Raw genomic sequence first — 19,181 nt, forward strand, 5'->3', positions numbered from 1 at the left:
TGACCAGCTAATGGAAAAGGGAAAAGATTTGGTGGCATTCTGCCTTGCTGTGGATGAGACCCGCCTCTTACGATTAATCGAGTAAAATAAAAAATTTAACAAAATAAAGTATTGGTAAATCTGGTGTAACAGCAGTGTTACTTCCCTAACAGATACTTTTTTGTAGTTTAGAAAACTAACCTGTAATAATAACAGCTCACTTTCTAAGTTAACCTGACAAGTTATACAAAAATCTAAAATTAATTTCAATTTACCGTAATAATAAGAGGCAGGCTAACAAATACGTTTATTAAAAATGTCTATGATCCAGCTTTTAGTTTATGTATTAATCTTCAGTTTGATAGATGAACTCTCACGTTGCCCCATACATGTCAAGCTTTGAGTTTGAGAATATGGGAAATGTCGCCTTAAATGGTGGTGGTGGGCCATAATTTAACAGTTTGTATATGTTAAATTATGGGGGAAAAAACTGTTAAATTACAGAACAATTATGCTGGAAATTCCATAAAAAACCAGAAAATGTATTGGCAGAAAATTACCAGGATATTTCCCTGTTTTTTTACAAAAAAATTTGAAATAAAATACTGTTAAATTACGGGAGACTTCTGATGGAAATTCTGCAAAAAATTACCAGAATTACCAGGACATTTTCTGTTTTTTTTTTATTTTTTTTTTTAATTTCCATCAAAATATTTTCCATAATTTAACAGTTTTTTGTGTCAAATGTATCAATATTTTGTTAACCCAAAACTGAAATTCTCTGTCTTTTTACTCTTTTGTGATATATTCACAAACTTTTTTTAAAAAACTTTGGACATTTCCAAATACTTTTGTCTTCCAAACCATTGAAGTCTGTATTCTATACCATATATTAATTATAGTGTAAAATATATTAAAGTTAATGTATTTAATATATTCTTAACATAATTTTGAAACAAAACTAAATTCTAAGTCCACAGTAAATGTAGTTGTAGAACACAAAACACTTAGTTTGAAAGTAGCTCATCATGCAAAGTGATGTAAAAATGAAACCATTCTACAATCAATTTGCAGACTTTATTTTGCAATTTAAGACCATAAATTGATGTCATCTAGTATTTATAACTAACCTTTGCTATTATATATTAAGAGTTAAATATATTCTTGAGCTTGCTAATGTTTATCTTAGGCACATCACAACTAATTTATTGCATTTTACTATACAAATTTCAATGTATGAATTAAATATAAAGCAATCTTGACTCTAGTCTTTGTAGTCAAACAGTTTTGTTAATTACTATAAGATGGAACATACAAAAAATTGCTTTGGAACATGAAAATCATAGTTGTAAACAGGACCAACATACTTCAAAATAAAAGTCAAAAAGCGAAGCTCTCGATTTACCGGTTGATCTACGTTCCTACCCTCATCTATGGTCATGAGCTTTTGGCCATGGCCGAAAGAACGAGATCACAGATACAAGCGGCCAAATGGGTTTCCTCTGTAGGGTGTCTGGGCTCTCCCTTAGAGATAGGGTGAGAAGCTTGCTCATCCAGGACGGACTCAAAGTAGAGCCGCTCCGTCCCGTTAAGAGGAGCCAGTTGAGGTGGCAAAACCTCCCTCCCGAGGGCGGATACCAGACGCCCAAACACACACAAAAAAAACCTCATCCAACCTGAAGGCACATTAGTCCAAAAGCCCTGAAGGAAGCAATTGGGCAGCCACTAAATAAAGTCCCAAGAGTCCGAGAGCCGGGCGACCGATCAGATGGAGGGCGGACTACATCTGGAGGGTGACCGGGCGGCTGCTGAAAAGCCGAACGGCTGCAGCCAAAGACAATAATCATCCAGCGGACGCCCAGGTGGTTGCCGCCGAGTCCTAAGCAGGTCACTTAATTTGTTCCTGTGACCCAATGGTCGCAGCAACACCCGAAGAGTCCAAGAAGAATGATCAGCTGACTACCACATTCCTCCTCTCCTGTGCAGGAACCTCCTGTGAGTCCCGGCGGAGAGAACCAGGCGGCAAAGCCAGTGGTCGTTGACACCCCTTGTGGCATGTCACCGGCGGAGTCCAGAGACCCTGAAGGAGGAACAGGAGTGGAGGCCAGAACTTATGTAACTGGATCAAGATCAGGTGTGGAGGCAAGTAATGTATATATTTTCTTTTTCATTTCCCCTTACACATGAGTTTTTGTCAAGAAAAATATTTTGCTTTGTCTTTTTTTTTTGCTTCTCTCTTTTCTGCTTGCTGTTTTTCCGTTTGCTGTTCTTCTGCTGCATCGTTATGTTAATGAGGAGAGCTGCCTTTAAGACATTAAGAGATTCAGGTGTGGCTGTTGGCTTGTAAGTGTTACCTGAACTATGCAAAAATATACATATGTTTATTCATGATTTCACATAAGGGGCAACTTCCTTTTCACTTAGAGCCAGGTTGGTTTGGAAAGCTTTTTTTCCCCTTTAACAAATTAAAGCATTATTTAAAAACTCCTTTGTTTTTAGTGTTTTTTTTAACTGCTAGAATACAGTTTTATAGATTTTTCTATTTTTCATAGTGCTCGTTAGCATTATGAGTAAAAGAATTGACATTCTGCTTCACACTGGAGATTAAACTGCTGTTCTGTATTGGCCATTTAATTACAAAAACACCAGCTCTGTGTGGAAAAAGGAAAGTTCCCTCCAGACAGCAGCTTATAGAAAATGTAATTAATATTTTTTTTTTCTTCCCAATGTTGCTTCTCAGAGAAACCAGCCCATTGTGCAGCTGGAATAATTACCCATATGAGCTTCAGGGAGACTGGCTGTGTAGTTTAATGTGTCTTCAAGCAGATATATATTTGTTGCAACTTCGCATTTTATTTGTTCATATTATAATTATGTTTATTTTCAAGATGTGAATACATTTTGTGGCTAACAAAAGTACTTGCCCCTTGAACCTTTTCAAATGTGTAACTATACAACAGACTTCATTTTGTCTTATTGGGATTTTACATGACAGATTAACATGTAGTAGGGCGTATGTAGTTGTGAAATGGAAAGGAAAGTTAAGCATGGTTGTCATGGGGGTTTTTTTGCAAAGAAAATGGTTCAGTTCTATTACTCCCAACACAAAATGTGTTCACCTGAGTGAAGTTGGGCCCCCCACCTTCTTCAAATCAGACAAAATTGGTGTCAAATGTTCGTGCTACGTTTGTGCTGGTTTGTACCGCAAAAATTTTCGTTTGTGCCGCTATCATTTTAAAGATATAAAGAAATGTTTCTAGAGGTCATCCAAGGTCAACCATCCCCCCCACCTTCTTCAAACCAGACAAAATGGGTGTCAATCAACTCTGTTACGTTTGTGCTGGTTTGTGCAGCAAAATTTTTTGTTTGTGCTGCTTTGGCTTTGAAGATATTAATGAAAGTGTAAAGGTCAAAAGGTCAACCAGCCCCCCAACTTTTATGAAATCCAACTTTTTTTTATATCTTTAAAATGATAGCGGCACAAACAAAAAATTTTGCTGCACAAACCAGCACAAACATAGCACAAACGCTTGACACCAATTTTGTCTGATTTGAAGAAGGTGGGGGGACCAACTTCACTCAGGTAATGCTTTCTCAAGATAAACGTAACATAACAATATTTACCACATGACCACAATTGTAAAACATGCAGTTTCCAGGTTCCCGAATTCCTCCTCACAGAGCAGCACTCCCCCAAGATTTCCCCACTCAGCTCCATCAGACTAGCCAGCATCAATTAGCAAACACCTGCTGGAAATGAACATACTTAGCAGCGCTGAGAAGTGCAATGCTGGTAAAAACGTTGCTAAAGGTTTTGATAAAGGAGCCATATTGTGATGACTTCCTGAAGGCGGAGTTTCTTAAAGAGACCAGGTGTTAAATTATGAAGTCATTTATGAATTTCTTTCCCACTCGCTGAGGGCTAATTTCTGGGTCAAAAAATGATCTGATGGGACAATGTTGTGTTCAAGTGCTAAAAAAACAGCAAGGCTATTCAAGCCTAACAGTAATAGGGTCTCGGTGCTAAACATGTTGGTTTCTGCATAGATTAACTAAAAGATTTGAAATTGTTTAATTTTTAAATTCAAAATGATTAGTTTCAAGAACTGGAAACTTAATTTAGTAAGAATGCAAAGAATAACCTTCATAACTCTGCAGGTTGAAAAGATTTTTTAGTGCAGTTATCTCTCAAAATTGAATGAATTTGTGTTTTTAAAAAAATATGTACACTTGGTTATTTATTTATTTATTTATTATACATTATTAAAAAAAATTTATTGATGTTTTTTGCCTGGTTTTTGCCTGGTTAGGGGCAATTTTTTAAATAAATAAAAAAATAATTTTTTTAATTTATTTATTTGCAGCTACATTGCTCTCAATTTTCAAAATCTAATTTTAACAAAAGTTATTAAAAAATTAACTCATGACATTCTCATTTATGTCAGTATGTTGACTTGACAGCGATGATTGGGAACAGGAGGGGGGCACAATGTAGATTGATAACGGTGGGTGGGGCAGAGAGCAGGTGGTTTCCAGCATAGACATAATATAAGAATAGACGCCTCATGGCCCGCTCTCGCCTATTGTCGTTGATGAGATTTAGGGCGGCCATCTTGGAGCGGTCCACCACTCCACTCAGCGTTATGTGTTTAGCAGCACAATGACGTATCAACGCATTTAATAGATCATAACACGCTTTTTGTTACTGGAAACCATATTCAAACATCTATCAAAGATACATTTATAAACAATTGTATTTTTTAAGTATGTTTTTAATACATAGTTCAGCATATTTAAATATGCTTAGTGGCAATAACAATAGAATAGGAATGGAATATTCTGATATTGATGTATGACGAACATATTAAAAAGCACACAGCCGTTTATAATTTATTTAATAAATTATTTAGTAATCTCAATACATATTTATATAACTATACAAACACAAATAAATAATTAATAATGGCACAAATAAATAATGATTAATACTGAATAATATATATATATTGGATACATGTTTATATGCATGTATATATATATATATATATATATATATATATATATATATATATATATGTAGAGGACCCGAGCTCAGAGGATGAAACAGACCACCCGCGGAGGGTGAGAAGGGAATTTTTATATACGACGAGTTCTAGCTTCAGAGAGATTCAGCAGCTGAGGTTGAGTCCAAAATCCGATGTGAGATTCATTCGTGCTGCAGTGAATCCGTCTCTCTTTATAGATTCTCCCTCTTCTTCCTCACATCGTGTCTTTAGGAAACTTTCAAAACAAAAACGGAAGATTTGGGATGTATCTTACTAGTGAAAGAATTACTCATAAATAATAGTCTTTACCACCTGTGTAAACTTTGCTGGTGAATGTTATAACACATAATATAAGTTTTATATTATATGTTACATTGTTTCATTTCTAATATAGAAAGGTAATGGCGCCTCCTCGAGCTCATTGGAAGCAGCGAGTACCTTTCATGAAGACCCAGCACCACCAAGAAAACATCAGGGAGGAAATTCTACTCAAATGAAATTCAGCCATTCAGAAACTGTGAGGGAGAGGGGACTTTTCTAGAACTGAAATGAACAAATAATAATAATACAACTCACATCTAATATGAGTCGATAAAGGCTTTCTGGAATGTTCTTGATGGCTGTTGAGCCCGAGCTCGTGCGGGAGCTAGACTTTGAGGACTTTATTTAAAAACCTTTCAAGGAAAAAATAAGAAAGAAGAACTTCTAAAGGTAAGAGCCATTTTGCTTTCTGTGAGTTCAGTCGGATTGTGCGCCCAGATAATTAATATATTCTGCTTATTTGATATGCAGTTTGGAAAACATCATATTATGGTTTGACGCTGATGGTTGATTTAATGCTGTGTTCCGGTTCCCTGGGAAGTGAGAGAATTTCATCATGGCGCCGCCCTTAAGTGTTGTTTGCAGTATTTCTATAAGCAAACATCAATTTTAATTTGTTCAGTTTAGAGTTGCATGTAACATTGTTTGTAGATCACTTTAAAAGACTCATTTTTCCATCACATCCTACTGGATATGTAGCGGCCATATTGAAACGCAAAGTCCAAGTCATAACTGCGGGTAGTTGGAGTTGCTCCCTGTTTCCCAGTGGGAAATATGACTTCTGAGGGCGTTCCAGTCTGTTTTTTTTTTTACTGGGAAGTTGGAATTTCCCAGTTCTGAGTACAACTGGAACGCAGCATAAGGACAGTAATTGGCTCTTGGAGTGTGTGAAGTTGTCCAGCTCATTAGTGGCTGTTCTAATGCAACCTGCAATGAGCTGTGTTATGTAATGGCATGGTTATCTTGAGTCTGTAACATTTGAGCTGAACTGGTTTGCTTTCTGCTCGGGTGATTATTAGTGAACAATTTATTGCCATAATTTTGTGTCATGCTTTGGCTTGGAATTAATTACTTGATTTATTGTATCGTTCTGTGATTTGTGTGTGAGATGGCAGTTCTTGGTTTCTCATACTGGAAAGGCTTACTTTCAGTTGGACGAGTCATTCGGCTTTTGAACATTTCAATATGTGTTTATGTGTGTGTGAAGTCAAAGGGTTTAAGTGCCTGGAGCTTGTTTGGTGTCATATGGCCATAAATGTTGTTTCATTACTGAGCATATTGACTCTGTAACAATTAGAAAGTATCACATGACTTGTGGTTGAAAATGTCTATGTTGGAGCAAGAATTTTAGATTTTAATCAGCTTTGGCTAGCTTTGCATCAGTGCTAATACTAAAGTCATGCTAACAAGCGGAGCTACTTAACTCTGAGGAGGCAGTGGTTGCTAAGACCAGCACATTTCTGCTTTGACTGTCAGAGAAAATGTGTACATGCCTCCTTTATAGAATAGACATAAAAAAATGTAATAATACACACAAATGTTTTATGATTTGATCACAAATCTTTTTCAATTATAGCAGGATTTCCTACATGCTCATATTTGCGCATTTATACTAACTATAATCAGAGTTTGAAATGAATTAAAATATCATGAAACATTCAAATTTACTTTATGCTGAAAACCCAACATCTCTGGGTCCTGTCTGTCTCTCTGCACGCTACTGTGCGCTGCGCTGCTTTCAGTAGTGAAGTAAAACTACAGACGACTGCCTGAAGTAGAGGGAGAGAAGGTGAATGAAATATATTTTAAAGAGGAGGAAGTTGAATGCATTTTTATTTTGTTCAAACCTGTGAAAACAACCCTAATGTTAATGTTTGCTGCATTTGAACTACAGTATTTAATTAATATAGTTTGACCTTCATTCGTAATGTTATACGTTTAAAGGCTCCCTGATTACGGTGTTCAATAAGCAGCTTCGTGTCACCGCCCTGCTTCAAGGCATTTTGTTTCCACTTCATCCTGGTTCATCATTTAAACATCCGTTATTGCTGTCATTTAAGAATTTTAATCTGGCAAAACACACATGATGAGAAACAAACATTTTTTTAGAGGTCCAGTAAATGATTAGTGCTGCTGCAGGAGTTACTGATATTTATAAATTAGATTCAGGATTAGAACATTAACAAACTCAATAAGTGGAGCTCTATGATTTAGGAGCAGGGGAAGAACATTCTTAAACTTTACAAATAAAATGGAACGGAATTTGAATAGTTTGAATAAATTCTAGTATGAGAATAACATTTTTCTTTTCTTTTTTTTTTTTTGCAACTGCTGAAATTGAATAAGTTGTCGCTGGGAGCTGGAGTTGCAAGAGAGCGTTCTGTGTAGACGTGCTGTGGTGGTGTTGGAGTGAGACGTGGTGGCGCACGCGGCTCCCTCCCTGTTGGTGGGATTTCAGCTTCCTGTCAGCCTGCAGCAAACAGCTACAGTATTTGGAACAGCAGGAGGTCTGTCCCACATAGCTGCTGACCCAAAACGTGCAGACTGGCGGCAATTAGAGCCACCATATGCAAAGCGCAGGTGACACACACTCTGCAAGAGTTTCAATTTGTAACGAGGTTCCCCTGAGCCATTTTTTCTTTTTTTTCTTTTTTTGTTTCTCTATTCCAAAACAAGCAACGGGGATGAGATAATGATGCAGTGATTTTTTTTCTTCTTTTTTTTTTGATTGCAACAAGTTACTGTCAGGCTTGTTTTTTTTGTTTGTTTTTTTTTTAAATTGTTTTGTTTACTAAGTAATCAAACCTGAAGCAATTTTGTGAATATTTTCATTTCACAGTTGCTCATCGGGAGTGTCAGAAGACAAAGAGTCTGATGTTTCTGTTCAAAGAGGAACTCTTAATGATTCACCAGCAATTCTGTTTGTTCAAAACGTTAAAGCTGTAACCTGTAGGGGAGGACAAAGCATTAGTATTACCCAAGGTGTAAATGTTGCAGCACTTTGCATCATATTTTGTCAAATTACAATCATAGACCTCAGTGGATTTTTATGGGATTTTATCTGAGCTCATCCATTGGTCCAGAATGACCACTCATCAGACTGTTGAGGCTTCAGTCAGAGGTCTGCACAAATCCCGCTGTAACCCACACTGCTACAGGAGGCCCTTCTTCCTGAGGAACCTTAGTTGCTTGGATTTTTCTTAAAAAAAAAAAATAATCAAAGAATTTTATAAAATCCATCCATCCATTTTCCATACACCATTATCCCTTAGTGGGGTTGGGAGGGGTGCTGGTGCCTATCTCCAGCTAACGTTCCAGGCGAGAGGTCACCCTGGACAGGTCGCCAGTCTGTTTTTTCAAAATATAATTTTACAAAAATATTAAGCAGACTAAAATGGATTTCTAAGCATTTTCAGTCGATTCTGAATCGCCAGGACTAGGAATTGCGAATATATATATATATAATTTATTATTTGAAACAATTGTGTCTCTGATAAAAACATCCGATTTCCCTTTGGGATTAATGAAGCATTTTTAAATTTCTGATGGAAACTTTTTACATTCAGTGAAAAGATGCATTATCTCCATTTAAAAAAGGACTTTGCCATCACCAAACCTTAAATTGAAAGAAGAAAACTAAAATCAGTTCCCACAATTGATTGGTAGTGAATGCTATCTGTCCTGGTCCTTTAGCTCAATGGTCCCCAACTCCCGGTCTGTGGACCAATTGGTACCGGGCCGTGCAATAAATAGTGAAATATTAAGTCTGGTTTATACGGAAAGATTTAAGAATTATCAGCCGATTCTCCAAACCTCTGTGACCACAGAGCTGATAAAAGTCCAACAGGTTTGATTGGTTCGTGTGTCCAAGGCAGGAGCAACACAAACCGATTCCAGTTACGAACATCGCGATTCCAGAGGATAATCCAGTAAAACCCCCAACATAGCGGGAATTTAGAATAACCAAACACGAATGACAATGTAGAAGCAATAGTGATAGTTTGTGGAGTCATTTTAAAGATAAAAGACGTAATAAAAAGAAAAGGCGGTGGATAAAAGACGACGGTAGCAGCCGCTCTATTTGCTGCACTATGATTTGGAGGTGAATGTTTTTTCATAGTTAACATTTTTAACTGAATAAACATAATAATGACCTTTAGATTTAATAATAAACATTTCCACATATCATCTCCGATATCCACGAAACTCAGTGGCTCGATATGTCAGCTGTTTGGGATTCCCCTCTGTTCTGACGTCACCGCGCTTTTTGATTGGCTACCTGTCACATTCAACAGGTTGTATTCTCGTTCCAAGTCAGGAAAAACTCCACAGGCTGCGATAAAAGGGCCAAGACAACCCAAATAGGGCATATTCAGGATTTAGCGGGAACACCAACATCCCCACCCTCCCGGGCCGCAGCAAAACTTTCCAAATCTTCACCGGTCCGCGGTAATACAAAGGTTGGGGACCACTGCTGTAGCTCACATGGAACCCCATATTATCGGCAATATAATGTTCCATAGCTCAGAATGCCTTGTTCCCTCCCACTAAGGAATGATAGTTTACCTCTGAATTTTCTGCTTAAAACTTCATTTTCACCATTCGGTTTCTTCAAATGGTCTCTGTTCCTGTTTATTCTGTCCTTCATGCTTTGCTTTGTCCTTTGACCTGACCTCCAGGTCACTTTTTTTATTTGTACTTGCTGACTGAAACTACCTACACCTTCCGCCACACTTCGTGCTGATTTTCCTGTTTGAACGAGTTTTAGAATCTTTTCCACAGTTTTAAATAACAAGTTCTTGTGGCCATGTTTTAATTTCAGTCAGCCCCAGACTTTTGCTCAGCTCTCCAAATGCTCTTCTTTAACACTCTTAATTTGCCAGATTAGATTTGAGCAGGTGTTTGTCTCAGGAATGCGGCTTTCAGCAAAACTAAGAAATTGCATATTTTTGTTTTCTTGGTCTAAAAAAAGACATCTATCTATTAGTTTGTGGTATGTTTTCCACAATCAGAATATCCTGCTGTCAAAACATGTTTTGTTATTTTTGCTCTTTTGCTTTTTTTGTGACTGAACATCCATAATACACTGAACCTTTCACTTCAGTGTGCCTGTTTTTCTCTACCTGTCGTCTTTCAATATTATATTTAGAACTGACTCCATAAATTTGTATTTGTGTTACCCCTACTTGCCTTGCAAAAGTATTCATATGAACTCAACTTTTACAATTTGTGTATAATTTATTTGAATTTGATATTTTTTATGTGAAGAGACTGAAATTTTACTTGACCCTAATTGTTCCGTTCTCTATTCATGTCCTGTAAGGTTGTATTTTTTTATAGCGTTGTACTAATGAAGTGTGCTAAAATGAACAAAGACCATCTTGTGTAGTGAAGCGACAGCAATAAAAGCAGGTACCAGACTACATATGAGTGAAATGGCCCTTTAAGACAACTGTTTACATGTTGAATTGCTTTAATTCCTTTTGTAAAACACATTTCTGGTCTCGTTTAGAAAAAAAAAAAGAAAACATGGGCGACACAGAGCATCACATCTCATAGAACTCGTGAGAACAAAAACGTTTTGTGCTGTTATGACGTCATCAGGAACGAACAGTTTGGTTTTCTCAGCTTGAGCTCGATCAGGTCTAACGGCAACCATTTTCAGCTTTTTGCTAACATCATTTGACAATTCACAGTATTACACTGAATTCAATGGTCGGTCAGAGCGGAACGTTTGCCCAAGAACTCCCCACTCAGGATGCTTGACGGAAATGTCCACTCCAAAAAGCAGATCTGTGTCTTTTTATTGTACGGTAAATATCTTCTGATGTCCCACGTTGAGCGAAGACTGTAGAGGGGAGCGGCGGGCGACGCGGGTCACCGCTTTCATTTCACGGACAGCGGGGGCGTCTTCACCTGGAGCCCCCCGTCCGTGTCCCACTGGTTCCATAGCAAAATGGCTCACAAACTCTTTTTATAGATATCTGTTGTCTTTGCGACAAAGTCCACATACATTTATAAAATATAAACTTGTCTCAATCTCTTACTGCTTCACAGAAAAAAATTACTTGATTGTTTTATATATATATATATATATATATATATATATATATATATATATATATATATATATATATATATATATCAGAAAAGAAACAGACCGAAAGTCCTCACATTTAAAGCTTAATGAATGAATGTGTGAAGAGTTCCCTTCCAAAATGAGGTATTAAAAAATTTACGTAAGGGGGCATCTACTTGTACACTTTTTATCAAAAAAATAAAACTGAAAAAAAAAAGTTCTAAGTATTCACATTTACCCCATTGGATCATTACCAGATTGAAAGTTGAGCTTCAAAATGTAAAAAGAAGAAACAGGAGCAAGATTAAATGGATAAATCAAATAACTGCATTAAGCTTAAGGGTTTAAGTCCATAATCTCAAAAAACCCAGACAGAACTTTATCATGTCAACGTTCTAAACAGCAAGTAACCCCACAGATCCTAGTAATTAATTTCTCATATTTGCCGTGCTTGATATGTTTCCAGTAAATTGCTCCATGTGTCGAAGGTCGCTTCACAAAGGGAACCAATTATTGTTCTGGAACTGACATTCATTTTTGGAAATCTGTTTTGCCTTCCACCAATCTTCTTAATGGATTTAGACCACAGGAACGTGTTGGATGGTCCAAGATGGACGTTGTACTCCTTAGAAACGTACTTTGTCTGATGGCAGTAGTAGAGCTGTAGCTATCTGTGGACAAAGAGGGATCCACTTAGCCAACCATCGGACCCAACGCTGGGTTGTGGACATTCTAATGGATCATTTGGCTCAGAACAAGTACTCCCCCCCCCACCTCCTTTTGACCTTACAGTTTTTGTCCCTTGATTATTACATTTCATTAAGAAATTCAACATATACTGCTTGTTCATCTCAGCAATCCTGAAAACCTTTTCGCCTTTGCTATCAGGCACCATGTGAATGCCTGACAGAAGATATTGCGGAACCAGATTCAGATGCAGATCGACACTTTTTAAGTCAACAGTTTTACCCTTTTGATCAATAGATGAGAAATCTTACTTTAAATGTAGTGTAATTTGCCTTCTCTATTTCGTCTATCACTCCTGTTAGTTCTTTTCAAAGCTTTTAACCACAGCTTGCAGCCTGGTTCTGATCCATCAGAACAAAATGTCATTACTTGTAGTTTCCTTCCTAGTCTTAAGACTTTGAATAAGGCTCTTTAAAAAAAATCAGACAGTTGGTCCTCAATTAACAGTATTAAAAACAGGCAGATCTTAATTTTGTTTAACTTTAGCATAATCTTAGGTAAACATTTTCATTGTTCTTGGAACTGAACTCTTCGACCTTCAACTCAAAACACGACCACGGACAGTCAAAGAATCTCACTGTGGTTTGACTCGGGTTATAACATGTGCTTCTAGCTAACATTTCTGGTAACAGCTCTTCAAAACAAAATATGTGCCATCAAAAATAAGGAGCGAAGCTCAAAGGGCGGAGTGCTGCTGCATGAGGACAAACACACACATTCCACTTTAAATCTCGTGTAAGATGTCGTCTGAGAGAAGAGTCTCTTACGTTGAATGTCTTCTTTTTTACATCAAGGAATGTTCAAGAACAAAGAAAATCATTTATTCGTTTTATTTTACTTTATATATATATATTTATATTTTGTAATGTTTTCGGTTACTGCATCCTCAGTGTCTCTTCACTGTACACTTTCCGAACCTGTTGGCCTTGTTCTCCGCAGATATGTAGCTGAGAGAAGTCCTTGTGTGTGTGTGTATGTGCGTGTGTGTGTGTGGTTTTTTTCCGTAAAAGTTGGGCTGGTGTGCAGCAGGGAATGATGCGTAAAACCTTCTTTTTTCCCCAACTCTGTGGTGCAGTGGCGACACCCTCTCCTGTGGTCCTGTCCATGACGCATCCTCCACAACACGTCGACTCTGAGTCATGATTCACAAAAAGATTAGGTGGGATTCTGGTGTGTGACAGGGAGAGGGGAGTGGGGCAGGACAGAGCTCGCTCTTCTTCCCCCACACCGTCATTGGACACTCGGGAATGGCCGTTTCTCTCTCGCACCCCAATCCTCCTCCCTGTCGACTCTGAACAGCGCAGTCCATAAAGGTCATTAAAGGGACGCCTCCTACGGCTGGGAGAGCAGCACCAGGATGGGCCAGCCCAGGATGAGCAGCATGGAGAGATGGACGGGCTCAGGGCCGTGATCCAAAAGGCCCGGAGAGGGAAGAGTGGAGTCTCCCTCGTCGCCCCACAATCTGTCATTCCCATTTACCTGAAAGAAAGCACACGGGTGGTGATTTCTGGTATCGTTTTTGGGTTTGTGTTTTTACACTCCCTCACAATCATATCGGCACCTTCAGAGGAGGGGCCCTCAAATCCAGGCCTCAAGGGCCAGTATCCTGCAACTTTAAGACATGTCCCTTGTCCAACACGTCTGAATAAAATGGCTGAATGACCTCCTCGGGTCACTAAAGCTCTCCAGAGTCCTGCTAATGACCTCATAATTTGACTCTGGTGAGTTGAAGCAGAGACACATCTAAAAGCTATAGGATACTAGCCATGAGTCCTGGATGGGAAGACGCCTGCCCTAGAGGTTTTCTATACTTTGATCATAATACAAACAAACTCGAATGTATTCTGTCTGGATTTTATTAGACAATTTGACACAGAGTACTACTTAATTGTGAGATAAAATGTTTCCAATGTTTACAAATGAAAAGGAATGTTGTCCTAGACCCATAGGCTAGGCAAAGAGAGCGTTAGTCAGAGAAGCAGACAAGAGGACCGATGCCTTGTTTCCCCTGAGAGGGACAGGATGGTTCTGTTGAGTACTCTGTTTTATCTGTTACTATTGTAAAAGTGCTCCATACAACTGACCCGTACACCATTCCTGGCCCCCTTCGGTTGTAGGTCCAGAAGACAATGGTACTGGCCTTTCACAAAACAACCCACTGACAGAAAAAGGCGCAGTTTGTGACGAGTATGAGACATAGTGTTTGTCATCACTATAGCAACTAAATGCAACATGCTATGTTTGAAAAAGCTAATTGTGCATCAGCTTGAAACCTTTTTTACTTTTTGGACAGTTATGATAACAACAATGTTTTTTAACAAAAGTCTAAATAATACATAAATTATGGGCATAAATGTCTGAGTTAAAGAGGAGAGCCTCTCATTCACCTACAGTGCCTCTAAAAAGTATTTACACCCTTACATGTTTCACCCTTTTTATTGCTTCAACAATTTTGTCATAAAAACAACAAACAAAAAAAGAAAAACCTTTAACATTGGAGTGGAAACTGATTATGGCATTGCTGCATCATGGCACGATTAGCATTTTCATGTGTTCACAAATAATTAAGGCACTATTTTTTTAACACTTAATATAATTACAAACATTTTCTTTCTAAACGTGGGCTGTCGTCTTTTTATGAACACCTCTGAATCTCGCCTCAGAAAAAATAAATATACGGTTATTGTGTTATTTAAAATATATTAACTTGTAACTTTTTGTAACAGGTTACCAAAAATCAGAAGTGTGAAGCCAAAGCTTGTTGATACCCATTTCAATTCGTCATCTATAAATCTAGCTTAATCCATTTTTACTGTCACTCTTACTGCTGTATAAAATATCCTATTTAAAATAAACAAGCATCACTTAGCCTGGTGGGGGGGCAAGTTAAGCCTGGTGGCCCGCCAGGCTTATAATTCACTGGGGGAAACCAGATTAAAAAGTTTGGAGCATTTACTGCATGTATTCACCGTTTTTTTTTTTTTTAATGTAAGCACTTCATGACCTTATAGATTAATTTAAAGAGTCAAATTCTTAAAAAATGTAACTCATAGGGAGAAAAATGAAACAAGCAAACGTATACAAAAATGAAAATAGAAATTTAAAATATCTGTGACATTGTGCTTGTAGGTTTCCTCTTTTCTTGTTGCTTTCCCTTGAAGCTGCAACTTATGTTATTTAGAATTGTTCCTGATCAGTAGCTACATTTTAAGGCTTTCTATAAAGCGTTTATAAAGTTTTATTATTTTTATTTTGAGTTAGTGTATCCAGCAGATTTACGATGTCTGAAAGAATTAAAAACAGAATTCAGCAGAAACCTGACAACTGACTTCAGACACGCACCGTTAGCTGCTCATCTGCTAGTGGATCCTTGGAGCAAAAAGATCATGTTTTGTTTGTTAAGCTGTCACTTTTGGATTTATTTTTAAAAGGCTACTTTTTCTTTTTTTCATTACTGACGTACCTTTGAAGTTCAACTTGTTTCTGCATCCTCTACTAAATTCTTAGGTCATAATTATTCTTAAATATTTTAAATGATACTTAGTTCTGAACTGCCTGGATCTATCCCATAAAATCCCCCCAAATCTCTCAAAAATTATTATAATTATAATGTGATAAATTGTAGAACAATTTAACAGGGTGTTTTTTTCTTTCTTTTGTTTCCATGTCTGCTGCGGCAGACAGACTGGATGGCAAATCAGCAGCTCCTGTGATGTTTTGATGAGTTTACAGATGCAGATTTTTAGTTTTAATTAACAGTGACTGGCACAGTCACAGCAATATTTTATTTGAACCTCAGCTGATGCTAAAAAAAAAAAGTATGTTCAGCAAAGTGTCATTTTCTGTTCCTGGTCACAGATTGAGTTGAACAGCTGTGTGTGGGACGAGTAGCACTGAGGACACAAAGCAAAAAGACCACATTTTCACTTTTTGTTTTTTTTTTAGCAGCTTTTCCGTCTGGAAATAAATATGGCCTACTTACACATTTAGCCTGTGAAGTTTATTTATGTCTGTTGGCAGATTGTCAGTTATGTTGTCTGCAGCATATTTAGACCTCAGGAGCTACAAAGTGTTTTAAGCACTTTTCTTTCACGTGCAGAAAATGCTCTTATTCCAATTTCTCCCTAATAGTACTGCATATTTAAAGCTTGAGTGGTTTTGAACATTAAAATGAAATTTTTTTTATTGTGTGGTCTTAAATCATGACACTCACTCTAAGTTATAGACATCTTTCTTCTTCAATAATGTAATAGTTGCCTCCATATTATCTTTTTTCTTCCCTGATCATTTAGCTGAAACCTAACTAAAATGAAACGGTTGCGGTATGAGTGATGGCTCTGTTCAGGCTGAAAGTGGTCCGAAATGTAAACAAAAATCATGTCTTCAGTCAGAGGCCTCTTCAAATTTGCTGTAATACAGACTGCTACAGGAGATCCTAAAACAAAGCCTGCCCAAAGCCTTCACCATCTACAACTCCTCTTTAAAGAATCTTGAAAAGTTTGAGTTGCGACATTTGTTTTCCATTTGCGATCAATAAAATATTTTTTAAAATTTGAATTGAAACTAATTAAGATTTTTCAGTGTCTTGTAAAAGTATCAACTCCCCCTGAATGTTTCTTTACATTTTGATGGGATTATATGTGTTAGACCAGAATAAAGCAGGAAGATAAAAATGTTTCTTTTTTGTTTTTGTTTTTTCAGAAATAAAAATCTGAAGTGTGGAGCTTGTGTTTTCTCCGAGTCAATACTTCAGAGAACCACATTTTGCTCCAATCAGAATAGGAGGCTGTTGGGATAAATTACTTTGACTGGGCCATTCCAACTCATGAATATGGTTTGATCTAAACGAGTGCTGTCCAAACATTTTGTCACTTAGGCCAAAAATTGTTGGACAAAAAAGTTGGAAGTCCTTGAGGGCCACATAACTCTTTTTTTTTTTTTTTTTCATTAAAGAAACCTTTTTTACCCCCTCATGAATTAAAAACATGCAACAGTTTAGAAAGTCACTTTATGGAGGAAAATAAAATGTAAATCATTGTAGAACCAAAACATAAAAAGTATTTTGTAGACGGTCGGTGTTGGCGTTGCTGAATATTTGGGATCCTGTTGAGTATGGAAGTTAATATAATCAAATAAAGCAATAAATATTATTAGCTCTGTTTGATGTTTGAAGCTTGAATATTGTTTTCCAGTCTCACTTTGCTTCAAACCTCTCCGTGACCTTCTCCCTGACCTTTCTACGGTGTTCTGTTTGCCACTAATTTTCTCTAAGTAACCTCTGAGGGCTGTCGTAGAACAGCTGGATTTACAGAATAATTTTCCAGGTGGGTGGATTATTTACTAATTAGTTGACCTCTGCAGAGCGGAGTGTTTGTTAAATCGCTGCTGTATGACCCAGATTGAAGCCAGCGCCTCTCCACCGGCGGGTTGCTTCTTTAGAAAAAAGCTTGCACATCACATTTCCACTCTTCCGTCTCATCTCACCTGAGTAGGTATCTGTGCTCGCAGAACGTTCTGCTCTGTTTCCATGGAGACGCCCGGGGTGGTGGTTGCCAAGTGTGGACTGTGGCTGTCCGTCGCCGGACTTGACATCCCAGGCTGACTGGCACCTGTTTTCACGTCAGATCCGTTCCCGAATGCTAAGATGGCGTTTTCTGCAACACACCAGCAGCGGAAGGAAATGTTTAGAACACACAGGATAACAATTACGCATTGCAAGGCCTGTAACTTAAACAAAGCCAACCTCTAGTCACGACGCACTGGGCTGCTGACCGTCAAACTTTACTGTTATCCAGATGTATCTTAATACAAGGTAGCTTAAGGTTTCAGCAAGTCAAATTTAAGACTTTTAAAGAGCTTTTTAATGCCACCTTAAATGAATCTTAAGACTGAAAAAACTGTAAACATTTGGAATAGTAAGATGTCCGGCGACTTAACATCAAGGACAGCAAAAGTTGGGAAATTTGTTTGGGGCAAATTGGCATCGTGGCAGAAGCTTTGTGCCTCTCTTCCTCACACTGCATATGGCTCTCTTCAGCTGAAACCCCCATTGAGCCAGGCTTAAGTATTTTTTTTTGTTTTTGTACAACATGAACCTAGCATTCATGTTGTACAAAACAGGAGTGGACCAATTGCGAAAACAAACAAATACATTTGCGTTTAAGGGGCTCAACACGAGAGGAGACGCAGACGGGAACACGTGGGCGCAGACGGGAACACGTGGGCGCAGACGGGAACACGTGGGCGCAGACGGGAACACGTGGGCGCAGACGGGAACACGTGGGCGCAGACGGGAACACGTGGGCTAGCAACGAGACACAAGACAGTTAAAATGTTAAAGCCTCTGCGGCTGTCATCAAATCAAACACACAAACCAAACACGTGGCCTCCCACATGTCTGGTTTCCCCGTAACTGGTGATGACTTTCGCCTGTTGCCGTCATTCATTGAACTCCTCACCAATGAAAGACACAAAGAGCTAGCTAGCAAGGGTAAATTAGCAGCTAGTTACCGGTAGCCTCAACCACTTTGAGTCACAGAATGCACTGAAGATTTTGGCACACAACTCAAACTTTTACGAGAGAGAAATCCCACGAGGAAAAAGCTTCGAGATTAAACACTCCTGCTTACACAACATTCAAGACCTGTGGTTAACATATTTAAGACCAACTTGCATTATTTTATTCAATTTTAGTTTTTTTAAGGCCTTGATTTTAGCTGCATGAAATGAACTTTTTATGGAGACATTGTAATAAAATAAGCTATCATATTAAAGTCTTTTTTTTTTTTCAGTATATCAATAAAAGTGAATATACATGATAAAATATAGATTCATTACAGACGGTGATATACTGCAGTTAAAGTGTTTTCTGGTATGCTACTGTTTACCTCTTACAGTTCAAATGTATGATCATATAACAGTGAAAAAAGGACGTTAATACAGAAATGTTAGGGCCATATTGCACATGGATGCACTTTAAAAGGTCACATCTTCTTTAGTGACCGTATCTA

The 19,181-nt window shown here is 37.8% G+C and overlaps 1 protein-coding gene across 1 annotated transcript in view; it reads right to left on the bottom strand.

Moving 5' to 3' along the window:
* Positions 1-10,800: 10,800 nt before the first annotated feature.
* The window catches only part of gfra4a (GDNF family receptor alpha 4a), a 186,954-nt gene continuing 178,573 nt past the window's right edge, over positions 10,801-19,181 (bottom strand). Inside the window, exons 7-8 of the mRNA XM_008398805.3 lie at positions 17,656-17,825; positions 10,801-13,650 (exon numbers count right to left, since the gene is read on the bottom strand). Of these exons, the coding sequence (XP_008397027.1) occupies positions 13,504-13,650; positions 17,656-17,825 (317 nt within the window). The 3' untranslated portion in view covers positions 10,801-13,503. The remainder of the gene's footprint in view (positions 13,651-17,655; positions 17,826-19,181) is intronic.

Source organism: Poecilia reticulata, chromosome 22 (genome assembly GCF_904066995.2).
Source record: "Poecilia reticulata chromosome 22, P_reticulata-male-v2, whole genome shotgun sequence".
Taxonomy (NCBI): domain Eukaryota; kingdom Metazoa; phylum Chordata; class Actinopteri; order Cyprinodontiformes; family Poeciliidae; genus Poecilia; species Poecilia reticulata.